This window comes from Actinia tenebrosa, unplaced genomic scaffold, assembly GCF_029948245.1.
Source record: "Actinia tenebrosa isolate PJP-AT-01 unplaced genomic scaffold, QUT_ActTen_1.0 PGA_scaffold11__36_contigs__length_13525064, whole genome shotgun sequence".
Lineage (NCBI taxonomy): Eukaryota > Metazoa > Cnidaria > Anthozoa > Actiniaria > Actiniidae > Actinia > Actinia tenebrosa.
Window position 1 is genome coordinate 4588889 of NW_028292571.1, and position 26256 is coordinate 4615144.

Genomic DNA, 26256 nt, shown 5'->3' on the forward strand with positions numbered 1-26256 from the left:
CCTACAACAGCCAATCTAATTGTCCTAATATTGCCATCGATTTTCATTAAAGCCACACAATTAGGAAATACATTATGAAACTATTAACACGTATTACGCATTTTCGTCACGGATGCTTTACAAGTGCTTTACAACGTGGAAAATCATGCACTTAGAATTAATAGCGATTAATCGACCAATGTTAAGTGACTAATACACTGAAATCAAAATATCGAGATAAAAGTTTTCTTTAAGAACTTCTTAAGCGGTCGCCATTAATGAAAGGGTTCTAATATCTAATAAGCACACAGCTGGGAGTCTTGGATAATTTATGAATAAATAGACTGCTTGCTGTGCGCAAACGTTTTTGCTTGATCTAGGCAGCCTAATCAAGGAAGAAAGTTGACGTTCGACACGGTCACGTATATAGTTTATTACCATACGACTAAAACCTTTGAGCATCTCTGATGAAAATTGAGAAAAATACATGGCATGCCTAATAAAAACCATGACTTTATCTTTCGCTCTATATATTTTGAATAAAGCGGAAATGTAATTAATTATTGAGATTCATTTCGAAGGGTATTGTTTAAGATTATATGAACTGCGCATAATAGAACACCGTAGGGCACTAACAGGGCCGATTAGCCAATCAAGTAAACAAGACTGAGTATGTTCATTTCACCGAACAATATGAAATCGAACATGCAACATGAGATTGCCACGAAACCACTCTTAGCTCATGTGGGCAAAGAATGAAATTAGTTTTAAGAGTATTCGAGTGTCTTTTGAGTAACGAGTGCTTTAACATCGAGATCATAAGTATGGAAAATTCTAGAAGACCTTGTTTTCGCTTTTACACGTCTAAACACACCTGTATCTCGATCAAGTGAAGAAGACAAGGTTGACACTCTTAACAAAGAAGCGTAAGAAAGGAAAAAAAAAAAAAAAAATGAAAAGATACCCTTGTCACGAAAATGCCGACAAACAATATCATATTTGATAGACGAAATCATTATAACATTAATAAAGATTTAGTTTAATACTGAGGTATTTTGGTTATAGTTACTTGGGAAATAAATATTTTGGTTAAGCTAATTATTACTGTTAGCACCATTACTACCCTGGGGGGAGGGGAGGAGTGCTGGAGAGATAGAAATAAGGGGTAAGGGACTGGAAAGTTACTACGGGTTCAGGTTACTTAGGAGATGAGGCAAGGAAAGGAAACTTTTAATGTTCAAAAAGAGCCAGGAATGGAAAGGACAGTCATGTAAAAGATGGATGGGGATAAGGAATTCCAAAACTGATCATTTCTTCGGTGGGAGGGGAGGAGAAAGGATAGAGTGGAGGTAAAGAGTAGCGAAAATAGGAAAAATTGACGTGTCCAGGAAAGATCGTAGTACTCAAAAATTTCCCAAAGGAGCAGTTGCTAATTTGTTGTAAAGTCCAGTTTTATTTACAAAAATAACTTAGCAGAGCTACAACACAATTCAATAAGCTTTGCTCACACATACTATGGAGATACATTATACATACATTTTAAAGATGTTAAGTCCATAATTTTTGTAAAGGACATTTATAACCGGAATAAAGAAACTGTACACTTGGGGTCTTTTAACACCCATATAAATATGTTGTAGCGTTTGCAAAATAATTAAAGTTGATAAAAATTCATAAAAACAAAATTTCTTTTTCAATTTTGTAAAGCTATAGAAGGCGAATAAACAGAAACAGAACAAAAAGACAGACTTTGCTTATAACGTGGTCTTCGGGGCTGATGGTCGATATGACAACAAAGTCAAGAATGGAAGAAACTACGATTAAAACCGCTCAAGAATTGTGGAATGAAATAGACAGACAGACCTTTCTTTTCACGAGGTCATCATGGCTGATAGCTGACATGACAGTAAGGTTTGTCACAAGGTTCTGTAAGTGATTCGTGTTCTTGCCTTCAGTAACAAGAGGACACTGATAGACAATAAGCTTTTTATTGTCTGGAGTCTTCATTTGCTGTTTAGCTTCTACAAGCGTTAGATGAATGACTGGCAGATGACTGACAGCTGATAGACTTTCAGTGTCAATTAGGCATTTCCTTTCAGTGTCCCAGAAGGCGTTCTTGACGGATACATCTGATAGGAAGACACCATGTTCTGCAGGTGACTCTGGTTCAAACGAAGGCTGCATCACCTACAGGGGGATTCAAAGAAGAAGTTTTGAAATGTTGCAAAAATCCATGGGCTCCAAGCGCTATTTTACGCATTAGTGCTCTTTGGTCGTAGGTTGTGTCATCGAGCGAGAAGCACCGCTCGACATGCCGACTAGCTTTGACCTAGCTAAATAATCTCCTCGTTTTTCATTTGATGCATACCAAACCAAACCAAACCAAACCAAACCAAACCAAACCAAACCAAACCAAACCAAACCAAACCAAACCAAACCAAACCAAACCAAACCAAACCAAACAAACAAACAAATGAACAAACAAACAAACAAACGAACGAACGAACAAACGAACGAACGAATAAACAAACGAACGAACGAACAAACAAACGAACAATCGAACAAACAAACCAACAAACCAACCAACAAACAAACAAACGAAAACAACCCCCCGAAAAACAAAACAAGCCAAAACAAAGCAAAGCGAAAAAGGAGAAAAAATAACGGCAAGCGACTCACCTCCATATTGAACACTAATGATTGTGGTGCTTTGGAATTGGTCTTGCAAAAGTCCCTCAACATGCAGGAGAAAAAAGCTTGATGATGGACGAATGCACTCAGTCGAATAACATAAGGCACTAATACAGTATAGTTCTGTACAGCACGCAACCCGGATGACAAATACTTTAACCACATACCCAAGGATGTGGGTCCTGGACATCTGTCATACCAATACGGAGGAACATCTCCATAGTAAAGCGTTCCCAAAAGGCTATGCAAGTGAGGAGTGTGTGCCATACTTCCTCCAATGGCTTGAAGCAACAACTGGAGATCCCTTGATACCGTATGTAGAAACTGTTCGTAATATTCCAGCTCTTTGACAAAGAATGCTGACAAGGCAGTATCAAATTTTCCTTGCTCTGGTTTTTTGATGACTTTCAAACTCTCATCAATGATGTCAGAAATTTCATTCACCTTTTGAATGACTTTGTCCATGTTAAACCGCGGTGGACTAAGCTCCATACTAGTTTCGAAAGCAACGCCCATAGTTCTAATAATAGATGTATAATCAATTTATTGTTGAAAAATAGGATTTAGCTGGAAAACAATGAAAGTGCTTTTGGCCCAAAATGATGACTGAATCAGATGATTATTCGATTGTTTACCATTGTCATTGAAAATCGTTTGGTCACGCTCACTTGAAGTTGGGACTTTTCAGAAATTTATCCCACGCGAGCTTGACATGGTTACTGCATATGTAGGTGACCTTGAAAAAACCTTGAAAATTTGATATGATATTACATCCTCTGACAGCGCAGGCGCTTTTTTCGGGAAATAATTATGAGCCAATTAGAAACGAGATTGTGAGTGCAATGGATAACAATGATGATTATTCTGCTAATAAATATGAAAATGTATTGATATACCTGCTAAGTTGAATGCTGTACTGTGTTTCCGAGTCTTTCACCAGACCTAGGTGGCCCAAAGATGGTTTCTCAGGAAACTTTTTTAGGCGTTCCTCGACAGGAATATTTTGTGATAAATCATCAATATTCTAGAAAACAAGGAGAAAAAGAATGCCAACAATGCTTAACTTTAAAGTCTTGGTTGTCACCCTATGGCAAAGTTCAAATCAAGTTCAAATCCTCAACCTGCTGAAATCTTTTATATTTGGTGTTTTAGCTTCTGCAAAACACACTTGCAGAAGGCAGGTTTAAATGCGAAGGGAAAAATTCAAAGCATTCACAGAAAGCCTCTTTCTCCGAGAATGAATGCCATTATATTCCATAGCATTGTATGACCGTTGTTTGGCGTTGATTGGAGAAGACCTTTTTATAGATACGGCGGCCATCTTGAATTCTACTGATTTAATTAAAACATCGGGGGGGGGGGGGGGGGGGGGCAAATATTGGGAAATTTATAAACTGCACAGCTTTACGCTTTTCAATGAGAAGCAAATTATATGAAAAAATGCCACCTCGTCACGCAATGCTTTAAAAATTAACGTGAACGTGACGTGACGTGGTGAGGCTGGTGTGGAATCAGATATTTACCTTCATTGTTTCACTACTGCAGACAGACATCGCGATGGATTTTACCGCTGCCCAGTCATGATTATCAATGACGTGCCCATTATAGGTAGCACTAGTTAAGATATCAGCTAAAGAAACGCGCAGTAAGTGTTCTTGATCAAGTGTATTTGTCAAGGGTTCCATACAGGCACGTGTTAGATGACGTAGTATGTCAGCAGCCCCTCGTATATCCGGGTACGACCTAACGAACATAGATTATAATATTACAATGTATCATAATATATCGGGACATCACAATTCCACTAGCGCGTCGAGAGACAAAAAACTCAAATAACAAACACCCTTTATTAAAATAAAATAAAGGGTGTTATGTTCCAAAATTTGTATGTTTCCTTGTAGCAAGGTGCAATGCTACAAATAGTAAAGCCGATTCACGAGTTTGTGGTAAAAAAGGCATCGCTGAATGTTGCGGTAGTTTGTTTAGACAACAAAATGATTATCGTGCAATTTGCTGCTCAAAATGTTGCAGAGCGAATGTTGCAGAGCAAATGTTGCAGAGCGAATGTTGCAGAGCGAATGTTGCAGAGCAAATGTTGCAGAGCGAATGTTGCAGAGCAAATGTTGCAGAGCGAATGTTGCAGAGCGAATGTTGCAGAGCGAATGTTGCAGAGCGAATGTTGCAGAGCGAATGTTGCAGAGCGAATGTTGCAGAGCGAATGTTGCAGAGCGAATGTTGCCGAGCGAATGTTGCAGAGCGAATGTTGCAGAGCGAATGTTGCAGAGCGAATGTTGCAGAGCGAATGTTGCAGAGCAAATGTTGCAGAGCGAATGTTGCAGAGCGAATGTTGCAGAGCGAATGTTGCAGAGCGAATGTTGCAGAGCGAATGTTGCTCGTGTTGCACGAGTACAATGCAACAATTTTTCTTTGTTGCAAAAAGGAAAGAGAGCTTCTATTTCTTTTTAGTCGTAATTAAAGGAACGTAACAGCGAAAAGGATTCTGTTAGTGACTTTCTACCAAGATGTAAGAATGGGCATAATTGTAAGGCTGTGCCTCTGTAATACAGGGTTTTAAGACTAACCATTGATATGGACACGTGAAAGCAAATGACCCATACTGGCGGCGGCAGAGCAACAATGAATGACAGTAAGCAAGAGCGTACATAGCATATTGGGGCACGTCGCTCTGGAAGACAAGAATCAAATATGAGTAAAATATTACATTATTTGGTAAATTTCAACTTCTAAATGGTGTAAGTGTTCTGTATTTTTTAATACCTTCAAACTGTTGCTCTTGAAAACAGTTTCTTTCCAGTGACAAGACCAGCTGTTAATACTACGAGCCTCCACTTGTAGAGCTTGTTTTATGGTTGATCGGAAGCTAGTTTTCGATTCACAAGCAAGCTTGAGCCCGCGCTGAATGAGAATCGCGGGAAGAAGTTTTCCAGAGTCGACACGCGCAGTAAAGAATAGACGGAAGTCGGGGTGAACCAAAGTTTGGTTTCTGGATTGAGTGGTTCTGGACTCATAGTCCTCGCACCATTCTCCTTCCTTTTCACGTTCTTCGATGATTTGTGGCGTACTGGTTATTACCTAACGAAATGATCATAAAGATGAAGCCTTTAGAAAGTAAACTGCCAAATAATGGCTGCAAAGACCTTTTTTCAGTTACATAAACTCAAGGTTAGCTTTGTTACAAACAACACCATATAAGGTATATTGAACCAAAAGTGTTTGTACCCATGCTAGACCACAATACACCTTGCATGTTGAATCCAAGCATAGCCTTTCACCCTTTGCGTTGGGTCGTCCTTCACGAATTTGCAAAATGTGATCCTATTGGAGGGCACACATGTGTAGAATAATAGAAAACAATGACCTTTCCCCAACAACCCCGCCCCTAAACCTAACCAATCTCAGGGGACGTTACAGACCACGTATCGTCCACTAGAGCATTGATTTTTACGGCGCATACCTTTGCAATAAAACAAAACATTGTCATTATCACATAGCGTTAAATATAATCTTCAGTGCCCCCCCCCCCCCAAAGATTTTTGCAGTGCCCCCGAAGATTTTTAGCTTCCGCCGCCCCTGAACAAGGAATCTATTTTTCCAAAGAAATCATCCCACGTTATGTGAATAACAAAACAGTGTACCAAAGCTGAAAAGGTATAGTGAGACGACTAAAGAGAGATATAGTACCTGAAGGATTTCTAAGAATTCCTGAGGCCAGTAATCGGTCAGATGAGCATTCTTGATGATCACCCAGTGTCCCAAGTCCATGCCTCTCTGTACAGCGTATAACGCATGTTGTATTGCAGAGTTCTCACCCAAACACACCGTATCAACGTACGTTGCTTTACCGTGCGTTCTTGCTAGATCTAGAATGTCTTCGTCAGGGTCTAAAATAAATAAAAATTAAGGGCATATAGCATGTTTTGAAAGAAAACGCCCTCTTTCAAAGTGAAAAAAAATTATTTATCTGAGCTCAACCTCCAAACATTTTAGTGGTTTCAGGCGTCAATCACAGAGATAATTTATTCATCTTGATGCATTTTCAACTAACTTCATGAGATTTGAACGGAAACTTCAAAACTGAAGCTCATTTTGATCAAAACACTTTCTAAATAGGCTTAAAAATTCGTTCGACTTAAGAGAAAAACTATTCTTGACATGTTTTGCAGGAAAACGCTCTCTTTCAAAGTGAAAATTTCTTATTTATCTCAGCTCAGTCTCCAAACATTTTAGTGGTTTCAGACGTCAATCACGGAGATACTTTATTCATCTTGATGCATTTTCAACCAACTTCATGAGATTTCCACAGAAACTTCAAAAATGAAGCTTATTTAGATCAAAACACTTTATAAATAGGCTTAAAAATTCGTTCTAATTAGGAGAAAGACTATGCTAGATATGTTTTGAAGCAAAACGACATGTTTCATAGTGAAAAAATATTATTTATCTCAGCTCAGCCTTCAAACATTTTAGTGGTTTCAGACGTCAATCACGGAGATAATTTATTCATCTTGATGCATTTTCAACAAACTTTATGATTTTTAAACAGAAACGTCAAAACTGAAGCTCATTTTGATCAAAACACTTTCTAAATAGGCTTAAAAATTCGTTCAACTTAAGAGAAAAACTATTCTTGATATGTTTTGCAGAAAAACTCCCCCTTTCAAAGTGAAAATATTTTATTTATCTCAGCTCAGTCTCCAAACATTTCAGTGGTTTCAGACGTCAATCACGGAGATAATTTTTTCATCTTCATGCATTTTCAACTAACTTCATGAGATTTAAACAGAAATGTCAAAACTCAAGCTTATTTAAAACAAACCACTTTCTAAATAGGCTTTAAAGTTCGTTCAAATTATGATAAAGAAAATGCTTGACCTTTTTTTAAGCAAAACGCTCTTCTTCAAAGTGAAATTTTTTTATTTATCTCAGCTCAGCCTTCAAACATTTTAGTGGTTTAAGACGTCAATCACGGAGATAATTTATTCATCTTGATGCATTTTCAACCAACTTCATGAGATTTCCACAGAAACTTCAAAAATAAAGCTTATTTAGATCAAAACACTTTCTAAATGGGTTTAAAAATTCGTTCTAATTAGGAGAAAGAGTATGCTTGATATGTTTTAAAGCAAAACGCCTTCTTTCAAAGTGAAAAAAATTTATTTATCTCAGCTCAGCCTTCAAATATTTTAGTGGTTTCAGACGTCAATCACGGAGATAATTTATTCATTTTGATGCATTTTCAACAAACTTTATGATTTTTAAACAGAAACGTCAAAACTGAAGCTCATTTTGATCAAAACACTTTTTAAATAGGCTTAAAAATTCGTTCAACTTAAGAAAAAAACTATTCTTGACATTTTTTCAAAGAAAACGCCTTCTTTCAAAGTGAAAAAAATTTATTTATCTCAGGTCAGCCTTCAAACATTTTAGTGGTTTCAGACGTCAATCACAGAGATAATTTATTCATCTTGATGCATTTTCAACTAACTTCATGAGATTTGAACGGAAACTTCAAAACTGAAGCTCATTTTGATCAAAACTCTTTCTAAATAGGCTTAAAAATTCGTTCGACTTAAGAGAAAAACTATTCTTGACATGTTTTGCAGGAAAACGCTCTCTTTCAAAGTGAAAAAAAATTATTTATCTGAGCTCAGTCTCCAAACATTTTAGTGGTTTTAGACGTCAATCACGGAGATACTTTATTCATCTTGATGCATTTTCAACCAACTTCATGAGATTTCCACAGAAACTTCAAGAATGAAGCGTATTTAGATCAAAACACTTTCTAAATAGGCTTAAAAATTCGTTCAACTTAAGACAAACGCCATTCTTGACATGTTTTGAAGAAAAACGCCCTCTTTCAAAGTAAAAAAAATAAATTTATCTGAGCTCAGCCTCCAAACATTTTAGTGGTTTCAGACGTCAATCACGGAGATAATTTATTCATCTTCATGCATTTTCAACTAACTTCATGAGATTTCCACAGAAACTTAAAAAATGAAGCTTATTTTGGTTAATACACTTTCAAAAGAGGCTGACTATGTATCTTTATATTATGATAATGGTCGTAAGACATCTATCAAGAATAACAGGACCAAAGGAACTGCATTCTCAAACTTCACCCACAAAACAAATAAAATAAAACATTGCATTTGGTTTGCATTGTTTCCATCGCGAACTAGTTGTATGGCTGGCATTAGTATTATTTAATAGTGGATTGAGCTTACTCACCTCTTATGATAGCAGAAGTGCCTTCAGACAAGGCTTGAAGTGGAGGTAGCATGAATACAACAGGCGTGGCATTGTTGATATGTAAATGAACTTGCTGTATGTCGTACTCTACAGGGTGAACCATATTGGCTCCCATTACACACAGTACAAAGTCTTGGCACACTTGGAACATCTACATGATGAGAACATAGAATCACGAACTGTTAACTTGATATTTTTGTAGAATGTGCGAAAGTGTTGCCTGATTTTTTTGCGCATCAGCCACAGAACAAACGCTATACCTATCACTAACATCCAATACTAACATCTATTATAGCTATTCCGAGGTTGTCGATTAAAAATGGGTAGAGTTGGCACTGCAGTGCATTGTGCGATTTTATTAGAGAATACATTTCCCAAATGGCGTCTAATTTGTCCCCTAAAGCAGTCCAAAAATACACCGCAATGCCAACTCAATTCAACATTATGATCCTCAAGCCAATAAGCATTACGTCACTGTGGTCATCTTGGTGATATTTTATTAATACCACCAACATGGCTGCCGAGCTTTAGTCTTTATTAGCTCCCATACTGAATCCAAATTACCAATACCTGATATTAGAGTCTAGCCCACAATGAGAAATTTTAAAGTGAATCTATCGGGTCGATACAATGCTTGTTGTCTTATTTGCATCTCATTTGCTTGCATCCATAAAATCTGCTATCACGTGCAGCATCACGTGCTGCCGCCCATAATACAGCTTGTTAGATGGCAGAAAAAAAGAATCCCTTTGACCCGGGAATTGAATTCTTTCTCATGTAAAACGATTGCATTGTTCCTGCCATCTAACATGGCTGCCGTCACGTGATGGTGCAAAAACTCTATTGACTGTTCAATTTATGGGTCATGTTTTACAATAGTTACAAATTACCTGATCTTCTCGGAATGCTCTCCATAGCAAGGCTTTCTGGAAAACCGTCAAGAACGGAAACTCTCCTGGTGTGTTGGCTAACAGAACCGGAGGAAGCTGGGGAAAAATCATGGTAAAGGGTTGTTATTTACCAAGCAGTCAATATTTTTTTGGTTTTTTTTTCAGTACCATTGAAATAACAAAAATAGGTACGAAATTGAAAAAAAAAAAAAAAGATTCAGTTATTTGGATGAATAAATACTGCTTTAATTTTCCTAAGAAAGTTCAAAGTTAGAGCGTTCGAGCAGAAAAAAAGGACGTGAGCTTGTTTGATACTCTGATCAAACGCGGATTTTTGAACTATCAGAGAGCGCGTTCTATTTGAATTACTGACTTTGTAATGAATGAATAATAAATGAATGAATGAATGAATGGATAAATGAATTATTAGATGAAAAAATGAAAAACTAAAATATAAACATTATACAAAAATAGCCTGCACAAGGTGTCACTTAATGCACTTACTAAAAAGTACTCTCTCCATTCTTCGGGAAATTCGATTAATGACTTCCTCAGGTTTTTAAATGGTGGCAAAGTTTCTATTTGAGTGAGAGAACGCCAAGCCTAGCAAAAGAAGTAATGATCACATATTATATGTTTAGTATTAAAAGATGACTTTTAAATAACTTATTTTCTGATTGGCCGTGATACGTGCTTTATGGATCACGGAGCACGCACACGCGTTTTCTGTTTCTCTACTATTCGCATGTAAGAAAAACGTCTATTTGTGTCTTATCAAGATATAAGAGAACGCTTCGAGTCGTGTTTCTCTTAACACTTCTCTCGTCTTATGCCAAGCTCCGCGTGCTTTATAAGTGCACACTAACACGCGGGAGCGTTTTCTGTTACTTCATTCGCATGCAAAAGCACGGCTATTCTTATTTGTATCTTAACGCTTTTCTCATGTGCTCAACCTTCGAATGCTTTATAACTGCGCACGGTATGCACGGTGCGCATTTTCTAGTTTTTTTTAAAGGAGTACTAGTGCTTCTCTTAACACTTTCCTCGCGTTCTACTAATCTCCACGTGCTTATAACTGCTGACAGCAAGCCCGCGTGCTTTTGTTACAAAATCAAGTCTTGCCTGCGGAGTGACCCAGTCTGGTTTGTCTTCGTCCTCAACCGGAGGAAGTAGGTGTTCTGGCAAGGGTTGGCGATAGATAAATAGCTGCCATTCTTCTTCTGTTATTTCATTCTCTGATAACAGCTTCTCTACTGACATGAGGAATGGGAAAACCAGATTGTCACCTAGGAAACAAATGAAGACATGTTACTTAATTTAATTGATGGACAGGATGAACGACAAGCAACAAAGTAAAAAACAAGAAGCAAAACTACTAAAGAAAGTAGGGGAGAGACAAAAAAGGAAACGAAAGGAGTTGTCTATCGAAAAACAAACTAAAAATAGTTTCTGTAGTCGATGTTGACGATGATTTTAAAATTGATGATAATGATGATGATGGTTCTATATGATGTTGATGATGTTGATAGTGATGATGATGATGATGATGGTGATGATGATGATGATGATGATGATGATGATGATAATGATGATGATGATGATGATGGTTATATATGATGTTGATGATGATGATGGTGATGATAATGATGATGATTACATCACTCACCAAGAAACAATCCCCAGGACATACGAGTATATATCATTCTAGATAGTGCAGATACCAGCTCGGCCGCACGTGCTGCAGGCGAGCCCAAGTTTTTCTTATTTCTCTTCCTTTCAGCAATAGTTTCTCGGAACAGCTTGAGGTAGGTATCGAATGGCATGTGGTAATATGCAGGACGGATTTTGTGCATCTGACAGATGATCGTATATAGCATTGCACCGTGACGTGCAACTGGTAAGAAGTCATCGCGCTTGGCTTGCATCTGTTTGCGCATGGCCTATAAATACATCGAAAAAAAGTAAGGTATGGTGAAAGAGCTTACTCAAGTGAAGACCGGTATGAGGAAATTCAACATAGGCTGACATACTACCAAACAAATATAAATGAAGCAACTGCAAATGAGTTAACTAACATTTTGAACGTCAAATTTGAACTTGTCACAAGCCATCCAAATAAATGACAGAAAGAATGAATGACCGAATCAACCGACCGCCGATCACCCATCAATCTATTTGTTAGTCAACCGACAGTAGCAAATCGTCTGAGCAACTATCCAGCTTATCAAACAACGACAATATCTCAATTTAATCTTGTAAATGGTAAACTAGTCGGCTACTATGGAGATTCTTACCAATGATTCTTGGTAGCGCTCTCCAGCAGTACTGAGGACATCCACGCTCTTGTTCACGTTGGCTAACATAGTCGTGTCTTTGAGTAAAGGTTGTTTTAACTCCAGAACTTTATCAAGCACAAATTCCTGGAACATAAGAGATCGTTAGGTCATTGATGCTGAGTGTTTCTCTGTGTTTGCGGGCGCGTTTCTGGGTCTGATCCCAAGCAGTCAGCAGAGACAAAAGCAGCTGTTTTATGATTTTGCGCGAGCGTATCTCTGTCCTCTGATATAAGCACGGTAGCCAGCCAATCAGCGCGCGCGTTACATCTCATATATTTTATAATATATAGTATATGGAGTGTATGGAAATTACCTGCGCATTTTTCATTTGTTGCTCATGAAGAGTCAAGTCCCTCTCCAAGGATCTTTTCTGTCCATCATACTCCGGTCGTTCCAGAGTCAAAGTCTCCGTTAATAAACAATTGGCAATGCCTTCCTGGCTCAATGACATATCGATCACACCAGTCTTGGACAGAGGCAACGGCACTAGACCTTCACCCATCATGTACAGTGGTACGGAACTACTGAGAAACAGCCGGAACGACGGACGAAACTCTACGGCTGATTTTCCTATAACAATCTTTTTGGTATTAGTGCTATTGTCGACTAATATTTGCCTCGACAAGAGAAGCCAGAGCTTCTTGTTCCAACGTCTTCGTTCCACGTGTGTGACGAGGACCACTACTCCTGCTATTGCAGCTGCACGGATTTTACTCCCTGTGTTCGGATCAAAAATGAAATGATCACAAGTCAACGAGTATACGAGAAAACCCAGGTAGCTATAGACCCCTTACATGTGACCTCAAAGGAGCTCAATTTGAAGAACAAAAGCAAAGAATTTCAATCTCATGAGTATTGGAAACCTTTTGTTCTCCAAATAGAGCTGCATTCCGACGTGCTGCAAGGGGTCTATTGTGAAATTATGTTTTTAAAAATTCTTACGTAGTTGTGGATCATCTGCCGGTATGACCATTATTTGACCCTCGTCGATATCAAGGTTAGGCGTGGGAGCGTACTCCGTCGACATGTCTGGCGAATCAACCTGCCGAAGTAGGACAGAAACAAGCAAATAATAGAGCATGATTTAGCATGTTTTAAAAAGAGCACAAGAAAAGTGAGTGCTGTTCCCACAATGAAATAAGGGCCCTGTTACGCGTTGAAACTTTTAGCTGAGACATGTGTGAAACGGTGTTGCGAGACAAGTTTCACGGGGGTCTTACACGGCGCAATTTAGGCTTTGAGAAACTTTTGTTGCAGAAAGTTTCACGGAAAGTATTCCTGCTTTCTATTCGTGCAACCAAAACTTATGCCGCGATGAAGTTTCAGGACAAAATTGCGTCGTGTAACTCCGTGTATTGATACTCAAGGAAATGACACGTGGTCTGTAATGGGAAAACATTGCACCACGACCAAGGTCTATTCCACATATCTAAATAAAACTTAAACAGATTATACAGTACATACCTGTAGTCCCATTTCACGGGCTAACCTTTCCTTAAACGTTTTATCTGTCGTGGTAGTAAAAGTACTTCCTGCTGTTTGATCTGTGATCGCAGTCATGGGTGAATCAGAATCACGAACAGTCGTCTCGTCATCTATAAATAACACAAAAAAGTTATCCGATAAGAGATAGACAGACAGACAGACAGACAGACAGACAGACAGACAGACAGACAGACAAACAGACAGACAGACTACATTCTGATAATAATGTTTAATACCTATAACAATTGCCCAAAACTCTCTGCATATGAAAATGAAAAAAAGGAATTGAGGGGTTTCATTTAATCACAATGCGAGGACACCCTAACGTTATGCAGTTTTTGTATGAATGTGCATGGAAAAGCTCAAGGCACGAACACGGTCGTGACACGGCAAGAAATATGTCAGCCCAATCACATTACACAAGAATATACTTTCCATCCAATCAAATGCTCGAAACACGGCGTGGACACAATCACACCAATGTTACAGAACTGCCAAACCAATCATATATTGCGCAAGAAAAAAAATCCACCAATAAAATTTCTAGAAAACATCACGGTCGCGGCAAGGCACGCATACGACGCCGATATTTTGACAGTCAGAAACTGCTCTACTGTTAGCGTTTAACTCCACGATCACGGGACGGCATCTTGGGCGATTCGCAACGTTAGTTATCACATTCATACTTAATTTGCTCCATAGAAAGTCATCATCTTACCATTGCTATCTTTTAGTTCAGACAACAAGACATCATCACCATCATCATTACTGTTTCCTATATTGGAAATGCGATCATCATCATCATCTTGATTACTGAGGTCTTGATAGTCCAGAGTACTAGACACACGGGTAGGTGAGCTGCGCCGCCTTGACGTCTCTGAGGATGGACGGTCTAAAGTTTCTGTCTTGGTCTTGGGATTGACTAAAAGGATAAACGAGAGTAAAGAAATTAATAAAACGATAACTATCTGAATGGAAACAGGAGGATAAATAGTGCAGAAATGGATAGCAAATCGAAAGTATGAATCTTAAAACACATCTAGTTAATAGAAATTATTCGCTTGCGCAAAATATTTTCTAATTTCAGACCATTCTCTTAAGAATAAGATTATTTGTTTGAGTTGTTTGCATATTCATGTGTCTCTTTATGTGCAACTGTGAAATGATACTTTGCGCATAAGCATTGCGAATAAGCCTTAAAGCTTTATTAAGAAGGAAAATATGCATAAGAGAATAATCAATTTTGAATTCTGTAATCCCGAGACTAACCTTCCATTAAAGCTCGTACCCACTTCTCTGCCTGTCCATGTGGGTCAATAAACAGCGGCCAACAAAACCGATCATTACTACAACTGCGCATTATCAGAGCGTTTTGCACTGCTTGCTCATCATTGGGTAGACCTTCCTTAATCCACTCGGTTAGCTCATCTTTTTCGGTCAAGATGGACGCCAATGAAATACCTTCACGAAGGGCAACTTTATTATTGACATTTGTAAGTGAGATGTTTGATCTTATTGGTTTAACATCTTGGTTCTCCTCTTCAGATTCCTTCTCGGTGTTGGTGTCTTTTGGCGGGAAATCTGGATTCCGGAGCATCATCAGTGCAAGGCTGCTGGTTTGGTTTGAAATCTCCCGCGTGGTTCCATCGCATACTTTCAGCCAATCAAGAAAGAGCTCTTCACGTGCCTTTTTATTCAGAGGACCAAAGTAACAAACACATGCAGCCGCTATCAGTGCGTCACCAGGAGAGGTTGTTAAGTGTTGCTTGGCAACGTCTAATGTCGTTTTCCAGGACTCGTGGTAATCCTTCAGGCTGTTGACGAGGTTGGTGGCACGGGATTTGCGAGACTCGATAGCCTACATGAAAAAATATAGTTTTAGAAAGTAATAAATCGATGATTTGAAATCCTTTCCAATAGAGTAAGAAGACAAAGACGTGGCGACCATGATGGTGGTATAAATAACAAAAGTTAATGTCAAATCTTTTGTTAAGTGTCGCCAACATGGCGGCCATGCTGATAATATGAATTCCATTAACGAATGCGAATGAAATACAGTCTTTTTCCTCCCGAAAAGTTCATGACAAATGCAAAATACAGAACAAGAGAGTTTTCTGATAGAATCATTAGCATTTCTTACCTGGATCTTTTTCTCGATATTCTTCGTCTGTTTGACACTTTCTTTGTAAGATTCTATCTTTTCTTCTAATTCTTGTTTGATGGTGTTACATTGGACTTTCATCTCACCTAACGTGGTCTTTGCCTAGAGAACAAGAAGAGAATAGCATGGGATGGGATTCATGGAATAGAAAGGAATAGGATACGATGCAGCAAATCCCTGTCTCGGTAAAAGAACTTGGATAGAATGTGATGGGATTGAAATGAATGGGATTTAAATGGACGGGATATGAAAGAACAAGATTAATCCGTGTTATACCACTGTAGTATGAGAGGTTAAGAAAGGATGTGATATGCATAAATGAGATGGGATGGAATGTAATGGTATGTAATAAGATATCATGAGATGGAAATTATGGAATAAATGCGCACTAGACCCCTTGCATGTGACATCGAAACAGCTCAATTTGGAAGACAAAACAAAAGAATTTTAATCTCCTGAGAATTGGAAACTTACTGTTGTCCTCCACATTGAGCTGCATTCCCGAAGTGCTGCAAGGGGTCTATTGCTTAATACCATTCGCATTAATCACAGGAATTTGAATCGCATTATCTACTCTATTATTTGTTATTGAAAAGCGTGATTTGACTGATGAACATTCCGCACGATACAAGAACTGACGCTAATAGTCCACTTCAAAGATGACAAGGCTTCGCCTTTCACGCACAAGGGCTGCGTGACAAGCGGAGCATATCTCGGAAGCAGGCATTTAAAACCACGGAATACACTAAGAAGACTGCCCTATATCACTAACCTGTTCTAGTTCTTTCTCAGCCTCTTTAATCTTCTTCCGCTTGGGTTTTAAAGCTCGGTATACAACCGCATAGTCGTAGACAGCTCGTACCCACATGCACAACGAGGCAGCAGCAGCACTACCATCCTTGACAGTCTCTGGTTTGAACAACGCATGGTCGCAGAACACCTTAAGTCTCTTGAACATGCCGTCGGTCATTCCTTTGATGTTGTAAAACTCAAGGTCTTTGAAAAAGTTATCACGATTGAAGAGAATCTTGCTTTGCTCCCAACTATAAGGAAAGACAATTAGGATTTGTTAATTATTACTTGATCATTGTTTTATAGTTTATTGGAAGTTTATTGGAAATTTTATCGGAAGTTTATTGGAAGATGGACAGGTCAAATCGAGAAAAGGGAGAAAAGGGAGAAGAGGGGAGAAAAGTGGAGAAAATAGGAGAAAAGGGGAAAAGAGGGGAAGAGGGGAAAAGAGGGGGAAATGGGCAGAAAAGGGCAGAAGAGGACAAAAAAAAAGGGCAGAAGAAGTAGGGAGTGGAATAGGATATGATAATCTTACGTTTGATTCCTTTTGAACAGTAAGCAGATTGAATTGGCCACAAGTTCAACAAGAAACGGAGGTACACGATAACTTCTGATTTCTTCCACGTCGTGAACATCGAGTGATTGAATCGCCTTTAACGCTGCATCGAACAAAGGACTGACCTGCGAAAAGCCATTTTTATACAGTACATCAGATTATAAATCGAATCAATCAATACAGCTATTTCAAAAAGGTTGGTAAAGGTTTTGCTGCACGTTGCATGCTGCTTAATAAATCGAATCAATCGATACAGCTATTTCAAAAAGGTTGGTAAAGGTTTTGTTACATGTTGCATGCTGCTTACTAAGCTTGAGATGTATTATATTCATATGTAAATAATGTCAGCACAGAACAAAATATGCCGTAGACGTTCAGATATAAGTTTGGTAAAATTCCATATTGTTGTGACCCTTCCTTGAATACATTCACATCGTACATAGTGCATGGGGGCTTGGTATGCGATACGCAACAAAACCTTCACCAACCTTTTTGAAATAGCTGTAATGATAGGTGAGAAAAAGGAGAGAAGAAATTGGACACCAACCTTTCCAAATTCATCTTTAGATTCTTTCTTTAGTTTATCAACAGGTGCCTTGATTTTCTCGACTTCTAGTTCTTGCTTCTTGCAAGCCTCTTTTTGTTCTTGGTATTCTTTTTGAGTTGCCTCTATGTCCTGCTGAGATTCTTTAACCTCATCGTGGCCCTCGTTGCACTGCGGAGTGAGCTCTGATAACTCGTCGTTCATCTTTTCTATGCTAGTGTTTGCTTCTTCCATGCGCTTGAGGCCGTGCTTTAGACGAGATACTGTGGTCTATTGGCATTCAAGATTAAGAGGAAAGTCAACGTTTTAAAAGTAAAGAAACAAGGAAGGCATAAAAAAGAAAAGAAACGAGAAAGTAAGACTGAAAAGTGAAAAAAGAACAAGTTTGAAAAAGCGAGACTGAAGCAAATAAATCTACAAAAGAACGAACGAACGAACGCACGCACGAACCGCACGCACGCATGCACACACGAACGAACGAACGAAAGAACGAACGAAAGAACGAACCAACGAACGAACTAACGAAGAAAGGAAAGAAGGAAGGAACAGAAAAAAAGGGACGGAAAAGCAAGCGAGCAAGTAATATGAAGAATACAATCCACACCTTTTCTTTGAGACAAAGTCGAACACAAAACTTCTTAAAGAGTTCCACAAAGTCCAGGTAATCATCAGGTGAATACACCTTAAGGCCTTTCGTTCCGTAAAATTTCTGAACCATAGACCTGGCTGATAAATGTACATGTGCCATAATAGAACATATAGACGCCACTTGCGCTTCTCGTTCCCGTTTGCTCCAAGGTACATAGTCGAATACAGGATCCTCTTCACTTATGAGTTTATTGGCGATGCTCGTCAGTGCTTCGTGTGACCAGGGGAGGTAAGTATCTACACAACAGCAGCGAGTAAGCAGAAGAGGAAATTTATACAGCTGTGAAGTCGATGGAGGATTTTTTGAGGAAAGAGGTTCGTATTTTAGGCAGACCACCACGTGTAGGTTAGATTTGACGCGACGGAAGAAGCGTTCTTGCGCGATGTCTTGGTGTTCGGTACGTCTGGCCCCACGTTGCCCGCCAGGAAGAAGTTGACTGGATATCATGCTGATTTCGTTGCTGGTATACAATCCTGGACATGTACCTAGTGATAACCAACCACAGCACAAAACATTACAATTAGAACTAATTTTATGGTTAGGTCTAAAGTCCATACGACGCCTCAGGTCTGAGGATGTCTCGGGGCTATGTCGCAATGGAATCAATTTTTTTGAATTTCTCAGCTTCCGTGGGTTAAAATCCCAGCGTATGAAGTTAAGATTTTTTAGCACATTTTTGTTTTCGAATTGATCATTGCCGGGATACTCCACTTCAATTTCTCAGCATTAGTTTTCCCATAAATATGGTCAAATATGGCGATGTTTTCTGTATATATGCAATATGGCTACTGTCTACCCAAAAATATTGCCAAGTGAACGGCCTAGCCAAAATGTTAAGTATTTTTGGTGTGGAATGTGATCGTCCGGGTGAGTGTAGTATGCTAACTATCCGAACCCCGTCTCGTTCCTGCCAAGTTCTATACATGAATAGACACGCATACCTTCAACCATGAGAGCGCAAATATCCTGTAACGTGTCATCTGGCTGATTCTCTGAGACGAACAGCACGACTGGTTTACCCTGTACACCCGCCACGTAGCTTGCCGCCTTGATTTGCTGTCGCTGTTCTTGCTTGCTTTGGAAAAGAGCAGCCTGTAGCTCCACCAACTGATGTTAAAAAAAGAACATTATTACTAAATCAAAGAGGGGGGGAGGGGGTGGGTGGGGGGTAGCTGACACCTGAATGAAGAATGTGTCTTAAATCTACCTTTAATAAAGTTCAGAACGATACACTAATGGGAAAGGTGTTGCTGAATAACAGCAAGGGGCATATATATTTAATAAAATAATCAAACCTACTTTGAATCCTGCAGCAAAGGAAGCGAGACGCACGAGAGTCCTTCTTCCGTATCCAAGGCACGATAATAGTAATGCATGGCCACCTTGTGCTGCCTAGAAGTACAAGGACAAGATTCAGATGCCCAACCTTTTATTGACAAGCCAATATAAGAAAAACTCCTGTTTGTAACTGACTAATCTTCTTGATAAATTTTCATAAATTAAAAAATGGACGCATGAATGGGGTACACGCTAATTTTTGCCATTCCATTTTAGTTCATACTGCCAAGAAATATTGCAACGTCTATTCAAAATATTGGGATATTTTTTTGTTTCAAGAAGGTGTTGCTATTGATGTGGCAAAACCTCACTGGCTAACGCAAGACTAAAACAAAATCAAGCACGTATCGACGGAAAAGTTTAAAACTTACCAGCGCACGACTTATCCGTGAAGCATGGTGAAGAGCCTGTCTGAAAGTCACCATATTTATCTTGCTAAAAGAGTTCGTCTCAGAAAAGCGGGAGTTATAAGAGGACACACAGTTATTGACACCACTTTCAAGGACATCTTTGGTACACTCTACATAGCCCCGTGCAGCATCTGGAATATTACCAATCGGCGGCACAGAGGCACTGAAATGCTTATTGAATATGATGTCTGTCAAGTCTTCTCCTGGTTTGGTTAGCTGGTCAAAGGTTATCAGAGGACCTTTGTATTCCTTGTCGTCTAGTTCTTTGATGTCTCCAAAGGTTACCTAGGAAATAACCATTTAATATCACCAAGACTTGAGTTACTAGGGTTCCTTAGAGGGGCTCGAACCCTAGCGATCTAAGTTGTCGTATTATGCTAAAACTAGACGTAAACATCAAGAAAAGATCCTGATCTCCATTTACGATTCGAGGGTTTTTCTCCAGGTTTTTCGGCCGGATTTTCCTCAGCCGGATTTTCCTCAGCCGGATTTTCCTCAGCCGGATTTTCCTCAGCCGGATTTTCCAAAACCTTTCGCTAAATTCCAATTCAATCCATTAGTTTGCCGTGTCCTCACTTTGATCAGACCTGAGGTTGTTTCAGGGTTTGATCTGTGAGTTAGCCATGCCATGACTTTGATAAGCCCAGAGGTTGTTTCAGGGTTTGATCTGTGAGTTAGCCATGCCCTGACTTAGATCAGCCCAGAGATTGTTTCAGGGTTTGATCTGTGAGTTAGGCGAGCCCCGACTTTGATCAGCCCAGAGATTGTTTCAGGTTATCAATAAAGGTTGAAGGCTTGAAGGTTTGTAATGACGCATAGTGACTCACAGTAATGAATAGCAGCAAAAATCCAATATCCCATCCAGACGAAGTTATTCAACCACGAAATTTACATACAAATATATTAAACATGTTTCTGCGACCCTACCTTGACACCTTGGTATCTCTCTTTCGTCAACCAAAAAATAACCAGTTTCAAGCCGTTTGATGGACGGAACCATCAAGTGTGCTTGTCTGGAGTTAACGGGGTCGCAAAAGCACAAAAAGTACACTAATGTTCAGTATTATTGTTTTACCTTAGTACGAGGACCAGTGGAGCTAAAAGTGCATTCTATTTTCTCAGCTTGTGACTCGGCATTACTCGTTGCAGTACTACTGGAGCTACGTTCAGATTGACCGTCCTCTTCTTCTTCTTGACCCTCAAGTTTTTCTAAAGATATAAATAGGGGTTTACTGATTACACTACGAATATTAAAAAGATTATATTAGCCCTAGTATAGCAAGATGATCCTTATGAATATTTAATCATATGACAATGAATATATGGATAGATGGACGGAAGGAAGCAAAGAAGCAAGGAAGCAAGGAAGGAAATCAGGAAATAAGGGAGAAAAGGAAGGAAGGAAGGAAGGAAGGAAGGATGGTTGGATGGAAGAAAGGAAGGATGCATGCATGGACGCAGGAAAAATTGATCGAAGAAACGTATGAGCGAATGATCAAACAGATAAGCAATATGAATAATCTTAGTGCATAAGCAATCTTGGCAATAATGCGACCTACCCTCACTGTCTTCGTTGTCTGATTCTTCTTCCTGCTGTTCCTTGTCTTCTTCGGACTGTGTGCTATTACCATTATCTTCTTCTTCTTCTCCTTCTTCTTCCTCTTCTTCTTCTTCCTCCTGTGCATCTTCATCAATTTCCGCTTCATCATCGTCATCGTCATCATCGTCACCGTCATCATCATCATCGTCAACATCATCAACAACATCATCATCTACTTCTTTATCTGGCTCCGCAGCCTTTTTAGAATCACTAACAACATTCTCCTGATGTTCACCAAGGGATTCGCTGGAAACTGTTTTTCCTTTAGCAGAAGGTGGTGGTGCATTACTACCTGGAGCTACACCAAAAAGATCTTCAGGTTCATCTACAAGCCAAATGAAAGCACATGAAAATATTAATAAGGCTTTGGCAGTTCCCCTTGGGAATTAGTCATCAAGGAATTCTATTTGTTGAGGTAATTACTTAATGTTCCAGGGTAGGGAGTTTCGCATTGTCACTACCTTAAAAGAACTAGAGAACTTTGACAAACACGGAAAAATATATATCGCCATTAGATTTTAGAGTTTATTAAAAAATTGACAGTCGCCTCTCTGAAAATAATATCAAACTCTTGGTTAAGCCTACCCCTTTCTAAGCAGAGGTCTAACAATTGTAGGTGCATACGATATAGACATGAACTAAGTCGGTCACACCATATTAAAGCTATCTAACTTGTCACCCTGCAAAAGATTAGAATGCAAAAGACTTTTCCCTAACAGTGCTATATGTACTATATACTGTTTGGAGTATTGAACTAAGTCGGTCACAGGCTAATTTGTCATCCTACCTTCTAGGATCTTCTGAGAAGCATACTCTTCAAACATCAGTTCCAGCGAACCTTCCCCCTTGCAGAAGTGTTCCTCGACCTGTTCATTCAGTACTGACGCAAACCAGAATCGCTGGTCTTCATCCAGGAGGCGATCACAATATGTACGTGTGTTTTCGTGACACCAAAGTCTGAACAATGGACGAATGAGGGGTGACAAAACTGCTGGTGTCTTGATTATGGACTTTTTAGCTTCGATATCTATGGTGCTAAGGTACAAATCAATAGGTTTGGTTAGATTTATGGTGGTAAGGTACAAATCAATAGGATGGTTAGATTTATGGTGCTAAAGTACAAATCAATAGGATGGTTAGATTTATGGTGCTAAGGTACAAATCAATAGGATGGTTAGATTTATGGTGGTAAGGTACAAATCAATAGGATGGTTAGATTTATGGTGCTAAGGTACAAATCAATAGGATGGTTAGATTTATGGTGCTAAGGTACAAATCAATAGGATGGTTAGATTTATGGTGGTAAGGTACAAATCAATAGATTTGGTTAGATTTATGGTGCTAAGGTACAAATCAATAGGATGGTTAGATTTATGGTGCTAAGGTACAAATCAATAGGTTTGGTTAGATTTATGGTGGTAAGGTACAAATCAATAGATTTGGTTAGATTTATGGTAGTAAGGTACAAATCAATAGGATGGTTAGATTTATGGTGCTAAGGTACAAATCAATAGGATGGTTAGATTTATGGTGCTAAGGTACAAATCAATAGGATGGTTAGATTTATGGTGCTAAGGTACAAATCAATAGGATGGTTAGATTTATGGTGCTAAGGTACAAATCAATAGGTTTGGTTAGATTTATGGTGCTAAGGTACAAATCAATAGGATGGTTAGAATTATGGTGCTAAAGTACAAATCAATAGGATGGTTAGATTTATGGTGCTAAGGTACAAATCAATAGGTTTGGTTAGATTTATGGTGCTAAGGTACAAATCAATAGGATGGTTAGATGTTGTTGCCCGTCACAAATAAAATGATAAATTGAGTTTTGTGCCAAATAAAGTTGTTTCCAGTGTTTTTGCTACTACTGCTCATGGTGGTAGTGTTGCTATCGTTATTTTAGTATTTTTGTGGTCATGGTGTGGTTGTTATTATTGTTGTTGGTGGGGTTCCTGCTGTCATAGCGGCGGCGGTGGTGGCAGCAGCAGCTACAACAGTGGCAGTAGTAGTAATAGCAGTTGCAGCTGTTTTAGTGCAGTCTTCGTATGACCGTGTAAAGTTCACGGCACGAACATGGCCATAACACGGCAAGGGATACGCCAGGCCAATTACATTGCACGATAATTTACTCTCCATCCAATCAAATACCCGGAACATGGCATAAACACGGAGCGGACACGGTCACGCCAAGGTGAAGGCAAAAATCGACCAATCATATTGTGCGTGAAAAAAATCAGCCAATTAAAATTCTAGAAAGCATCACGGTCACGGCACGTCTCGCTTACGGCACTGAGCTTTTCACAGTCATACGAAAACTGCACTACTGATGGTAGTGTAGCTGCTACTTTTGTAGTTGTTGATGTGGCATAGTTGCTAGTGACGCTACTGCTGCTGCTGCTGTTGTTGTAGTTGACGTTCCAGCTGTTGTTGTCTCCCCTTGCTCCTTCATACATCTTTCCAACTTTGTTCCATCGTTCCATTTACTGTTTTATTCTATATTCAGCTCTTTTGTCTTGTTGTTGTTTTGTTTTCCATGCAGCACCTGGCAACTTACCTACTATCCTGCCCGATTTTCTTGCTATCCTTTCCAACCAGATCATAATCATTTCCATTCAATTCACCCAGAATATCTGTTCTGCTCGAGTATATGGACGTTCCTCTTTCTGTACCACGTCTCCTGATCCGAGGCCGTGGTCGAGAGCGGGAAGTCGTTGAGAATAAAGACATACTTTGTGCAACTCGTGCAAGATCGTGCTGGGTGAAAATAAAGTGAGGGTTCAAAGGAGTTGGACGAAGTTCTTCACGAATCTTGTCAAATAAATTGACAGCTGCACTTGCCATAGCCTGCAGGCAAAAGAAAACAAAAGAAAACGCTTTGATTGAAAAGGATGTTTACTCAACACTCAAAATATTACACAAACTCCAGTTTCCAGTTCTGTGTTGCTCAGGGTTAGCAATGATTTTGAGTAGAAAATTCACGTGTTACATTTAAGGTCATGTTACATTAAAGTGTTTGTATTGTTGACTGAAGTTGTGCATGTATTCTTTAATTCACCGTTGGAATTTGTGATTATTATGACGTGCCGCTATACTATATTAGAGAGCTCCACGTCCACTGCTCCACGCCGACACACGTCTGCGAATAAACCTTTTGGGTCAAAAGGTGTTTTTGTCTGTAGGTTTGCATTTTTATTCACTAACAAGCCCTCTTTAGTGCTGCGCATTGTTATGAGTCTTCCTACCTTCGCAATAAGTGAGTGGTGTGTCAGAGAGTAGGCAGGGAACTCCTGTAGCCAGGCATGAAAGACGCCCGAGTAGATGACCGTCAGCGTCTCCGAGCTGACAGGAAAGAATGACAGTACGGTCATGAGACGAGTCAATCGAGGGCTCAGCACGTGACTGGCGACTCCACTACCCACACTGGTGGAACTGGGAGGTACTGCTGTAGCTAGGAACTGAATGTTTTGAACTGGGTTACATTGATTCGTCTCTTTGTCGTATAAATAACCTGAAGGAAAGAGATGGTTATAAGAGGAATGAAGGAATATATGGAAATGACACAAATATTGCTTGGATGGGATAATTTGGTATAAAAAAAGGAAAGACGAAAAGTGAGGCAAAGAAAAAAAAAAGAAAGGAGGAGGTAAGGAGAAAATGAGAACGGAGGGAGGGAGAGAGGGAGGGAGGGAGAGTAAAGAAGTTATTAGTAATTAAAAGGATGGACGGACGCGAAAGCAAAGAAGGAAGAAAGCAAGGATACAAGGAAGCAAGGAAAGAAGCAAGGAAGGAAGAAAGAAAGAAAGAAAAAAAGGGAGAAAAAAAAACTGAGGGATTAGAGAGGAAGTGAGAGAAATGGGAAATTAAGAAAAGAAGAAATGGGTGAAGGCGTGGGAAACAAAAGGACAAATAGAACATTGTGATAATGTATTTCTGTAAAATTGCTATCATGAATCTGCCCTACCTTCAGCAAGTATTTGTCTCAGTAACTCGAGGGGTGGTTGAGCACCACTTTCATCTGCACCAGAATAGCTAAGATCATCTAAAAACAAGAGCTGGGACTTGGATTTAGTGCTGGATGCCAGCTCACCCTCAGATATGTTGTGGTGGCTAACAACTTGTCTTAGATCACGTTGTTTTACTTGATTAACTTTGGATTCGATGTTTTCTTGCAGTAGTTTACACGAGAATCCAGGAGACATGAAGATTCGTTGGTACGAATGGCGCGGACTAATGAGGTTCTTAATATAACGGTATGTAGTATTAGAAAAGATTTTTTAACAAGCACAATGAATTAGTGCATTTAAGATGTAGATGGTTGGATGGGAAAAGGGGAGGGAGGGAGGGAGCGAGGGAGGGAGCGAGGGAGGGATGGGGAGAGGAAGTGGATTGATGGGAGGAGGGATAGATGGATGAGAATCAGGTAGTGGGATTGGATGGTTGGATTGATGAGTTAGGGATGAATGGAATGATAGCTAAAATAGATGGTTGGACAGGATGGTATAGATGGATGTGTAGACAAATGAATGGGTGGTTAGATGGTTCATTGGAAAGAT

The 26256-nt window shown here is 39.3% G+C and overlaps 1 protein-coding gene across 1 annotated transcript in view; it reads right to left on the minus strand.

Moving 5' to 3' along the window:
• Window positions 1-1418: 1418 nt before the first annotated feature.
• The window catches only part of LOC116292924 (dynein heavy chain domain-containing protein 1), a 49103-nt gene continuing 24265 nt past the window's right edge, over window positions 1419-26256 (minus strand). The window contains exons 33-64 of the mRNA XM_031700267.2: window positions 25665-25941; window positions 24946-25211; window positions 24258-24547; window positions 22489-22736; window positions 21661-22026; window positions 21177-21310; window positions 20063-20386; window positions 19653-19745; window positions 19295-19460; window positions 18309-18838; window positions 17708-17974; window positions 17140-17285; window positions 16585-16855; window positions 15792-15914; window positions 14921-15509; window positions 14370-14573; window positions 13631-13761; window positions 13109-13208; window positions 12480-12883; window positions 12125-12250; window positions 11497-11770; window positions 10953-11116; window positions 10335-10433; window positions 9831-9926; window positions 8920-9091; window positions 6373-6572; window positions 5449-5763; window positions 5253-5356; window positions 4194-4413; window positions 3567-3694; window positions 2659-3190; window positions 1419-2166 (exon numbers count right to left, since the gene is read on the minus strand). Of these exons, the coding sequence (XP_031556127.2) occupies window positions 1810-2166; window positions 2659-3190; window positions 3567-3694; window positions 4194-4413; window positions 5253-5356; window positions 5449-5763; window positions 6373-6572; window positions 8920-9091; window positions 9831-9926; window positions 10335-10433; window positions 10953-11116; window positions 11497-11770; window positions 12125-12250; window positions 12480-12883; window positions 13109-13208; window positions 13631-13761; window positions 14370-14573; window positions 14921-15509; window positions 15792-15914; window positions 16585-16855; window positions 17140-17285; window positions 17708-17974; window positions 18309-18838; window positions 19295-19460; window positions 19653-19745; window positions 20063-20386; window positions 21177-21310; window positions 21661-22026; window positions 22489-22736; window positions 24258-24547; window positions 24946-25211; window positions 25665-25941 (7716 nt within the window). The 3' untranslated portion in view covers window positions 1419-1809. The remainder of the gene's footprint in view (window positions 2167-2658; window positions 3191-3566; window positions 3695-4193; window positions 4414-5252; window positions 5357-5448; window positions 5764-6372; window positions 6573-8919; window positions 9092-9830; window positions 9927-10334; window positions 10434-10952; window positions 11117-11496; window positions 11771-12124; window positions 12251-12479; window positions 12884-13108; window positions 13209-13630; window positions 13762-14369; window positions 14574-14920; window positions 15510-15791; window positions 15915-16584; window positions 16856-17139; window positions 17286-17707; window positions 17975-18308; window positions 18839-19294; window positions 19461-19652; window positions 19746-20062; window positions 20387-21176; window positions 21311-21660; window positions 22027-22488; window positions 22737-24257; window positions 24548-24945; window positions 25212-25664; window positions 25942-26256) is intronic.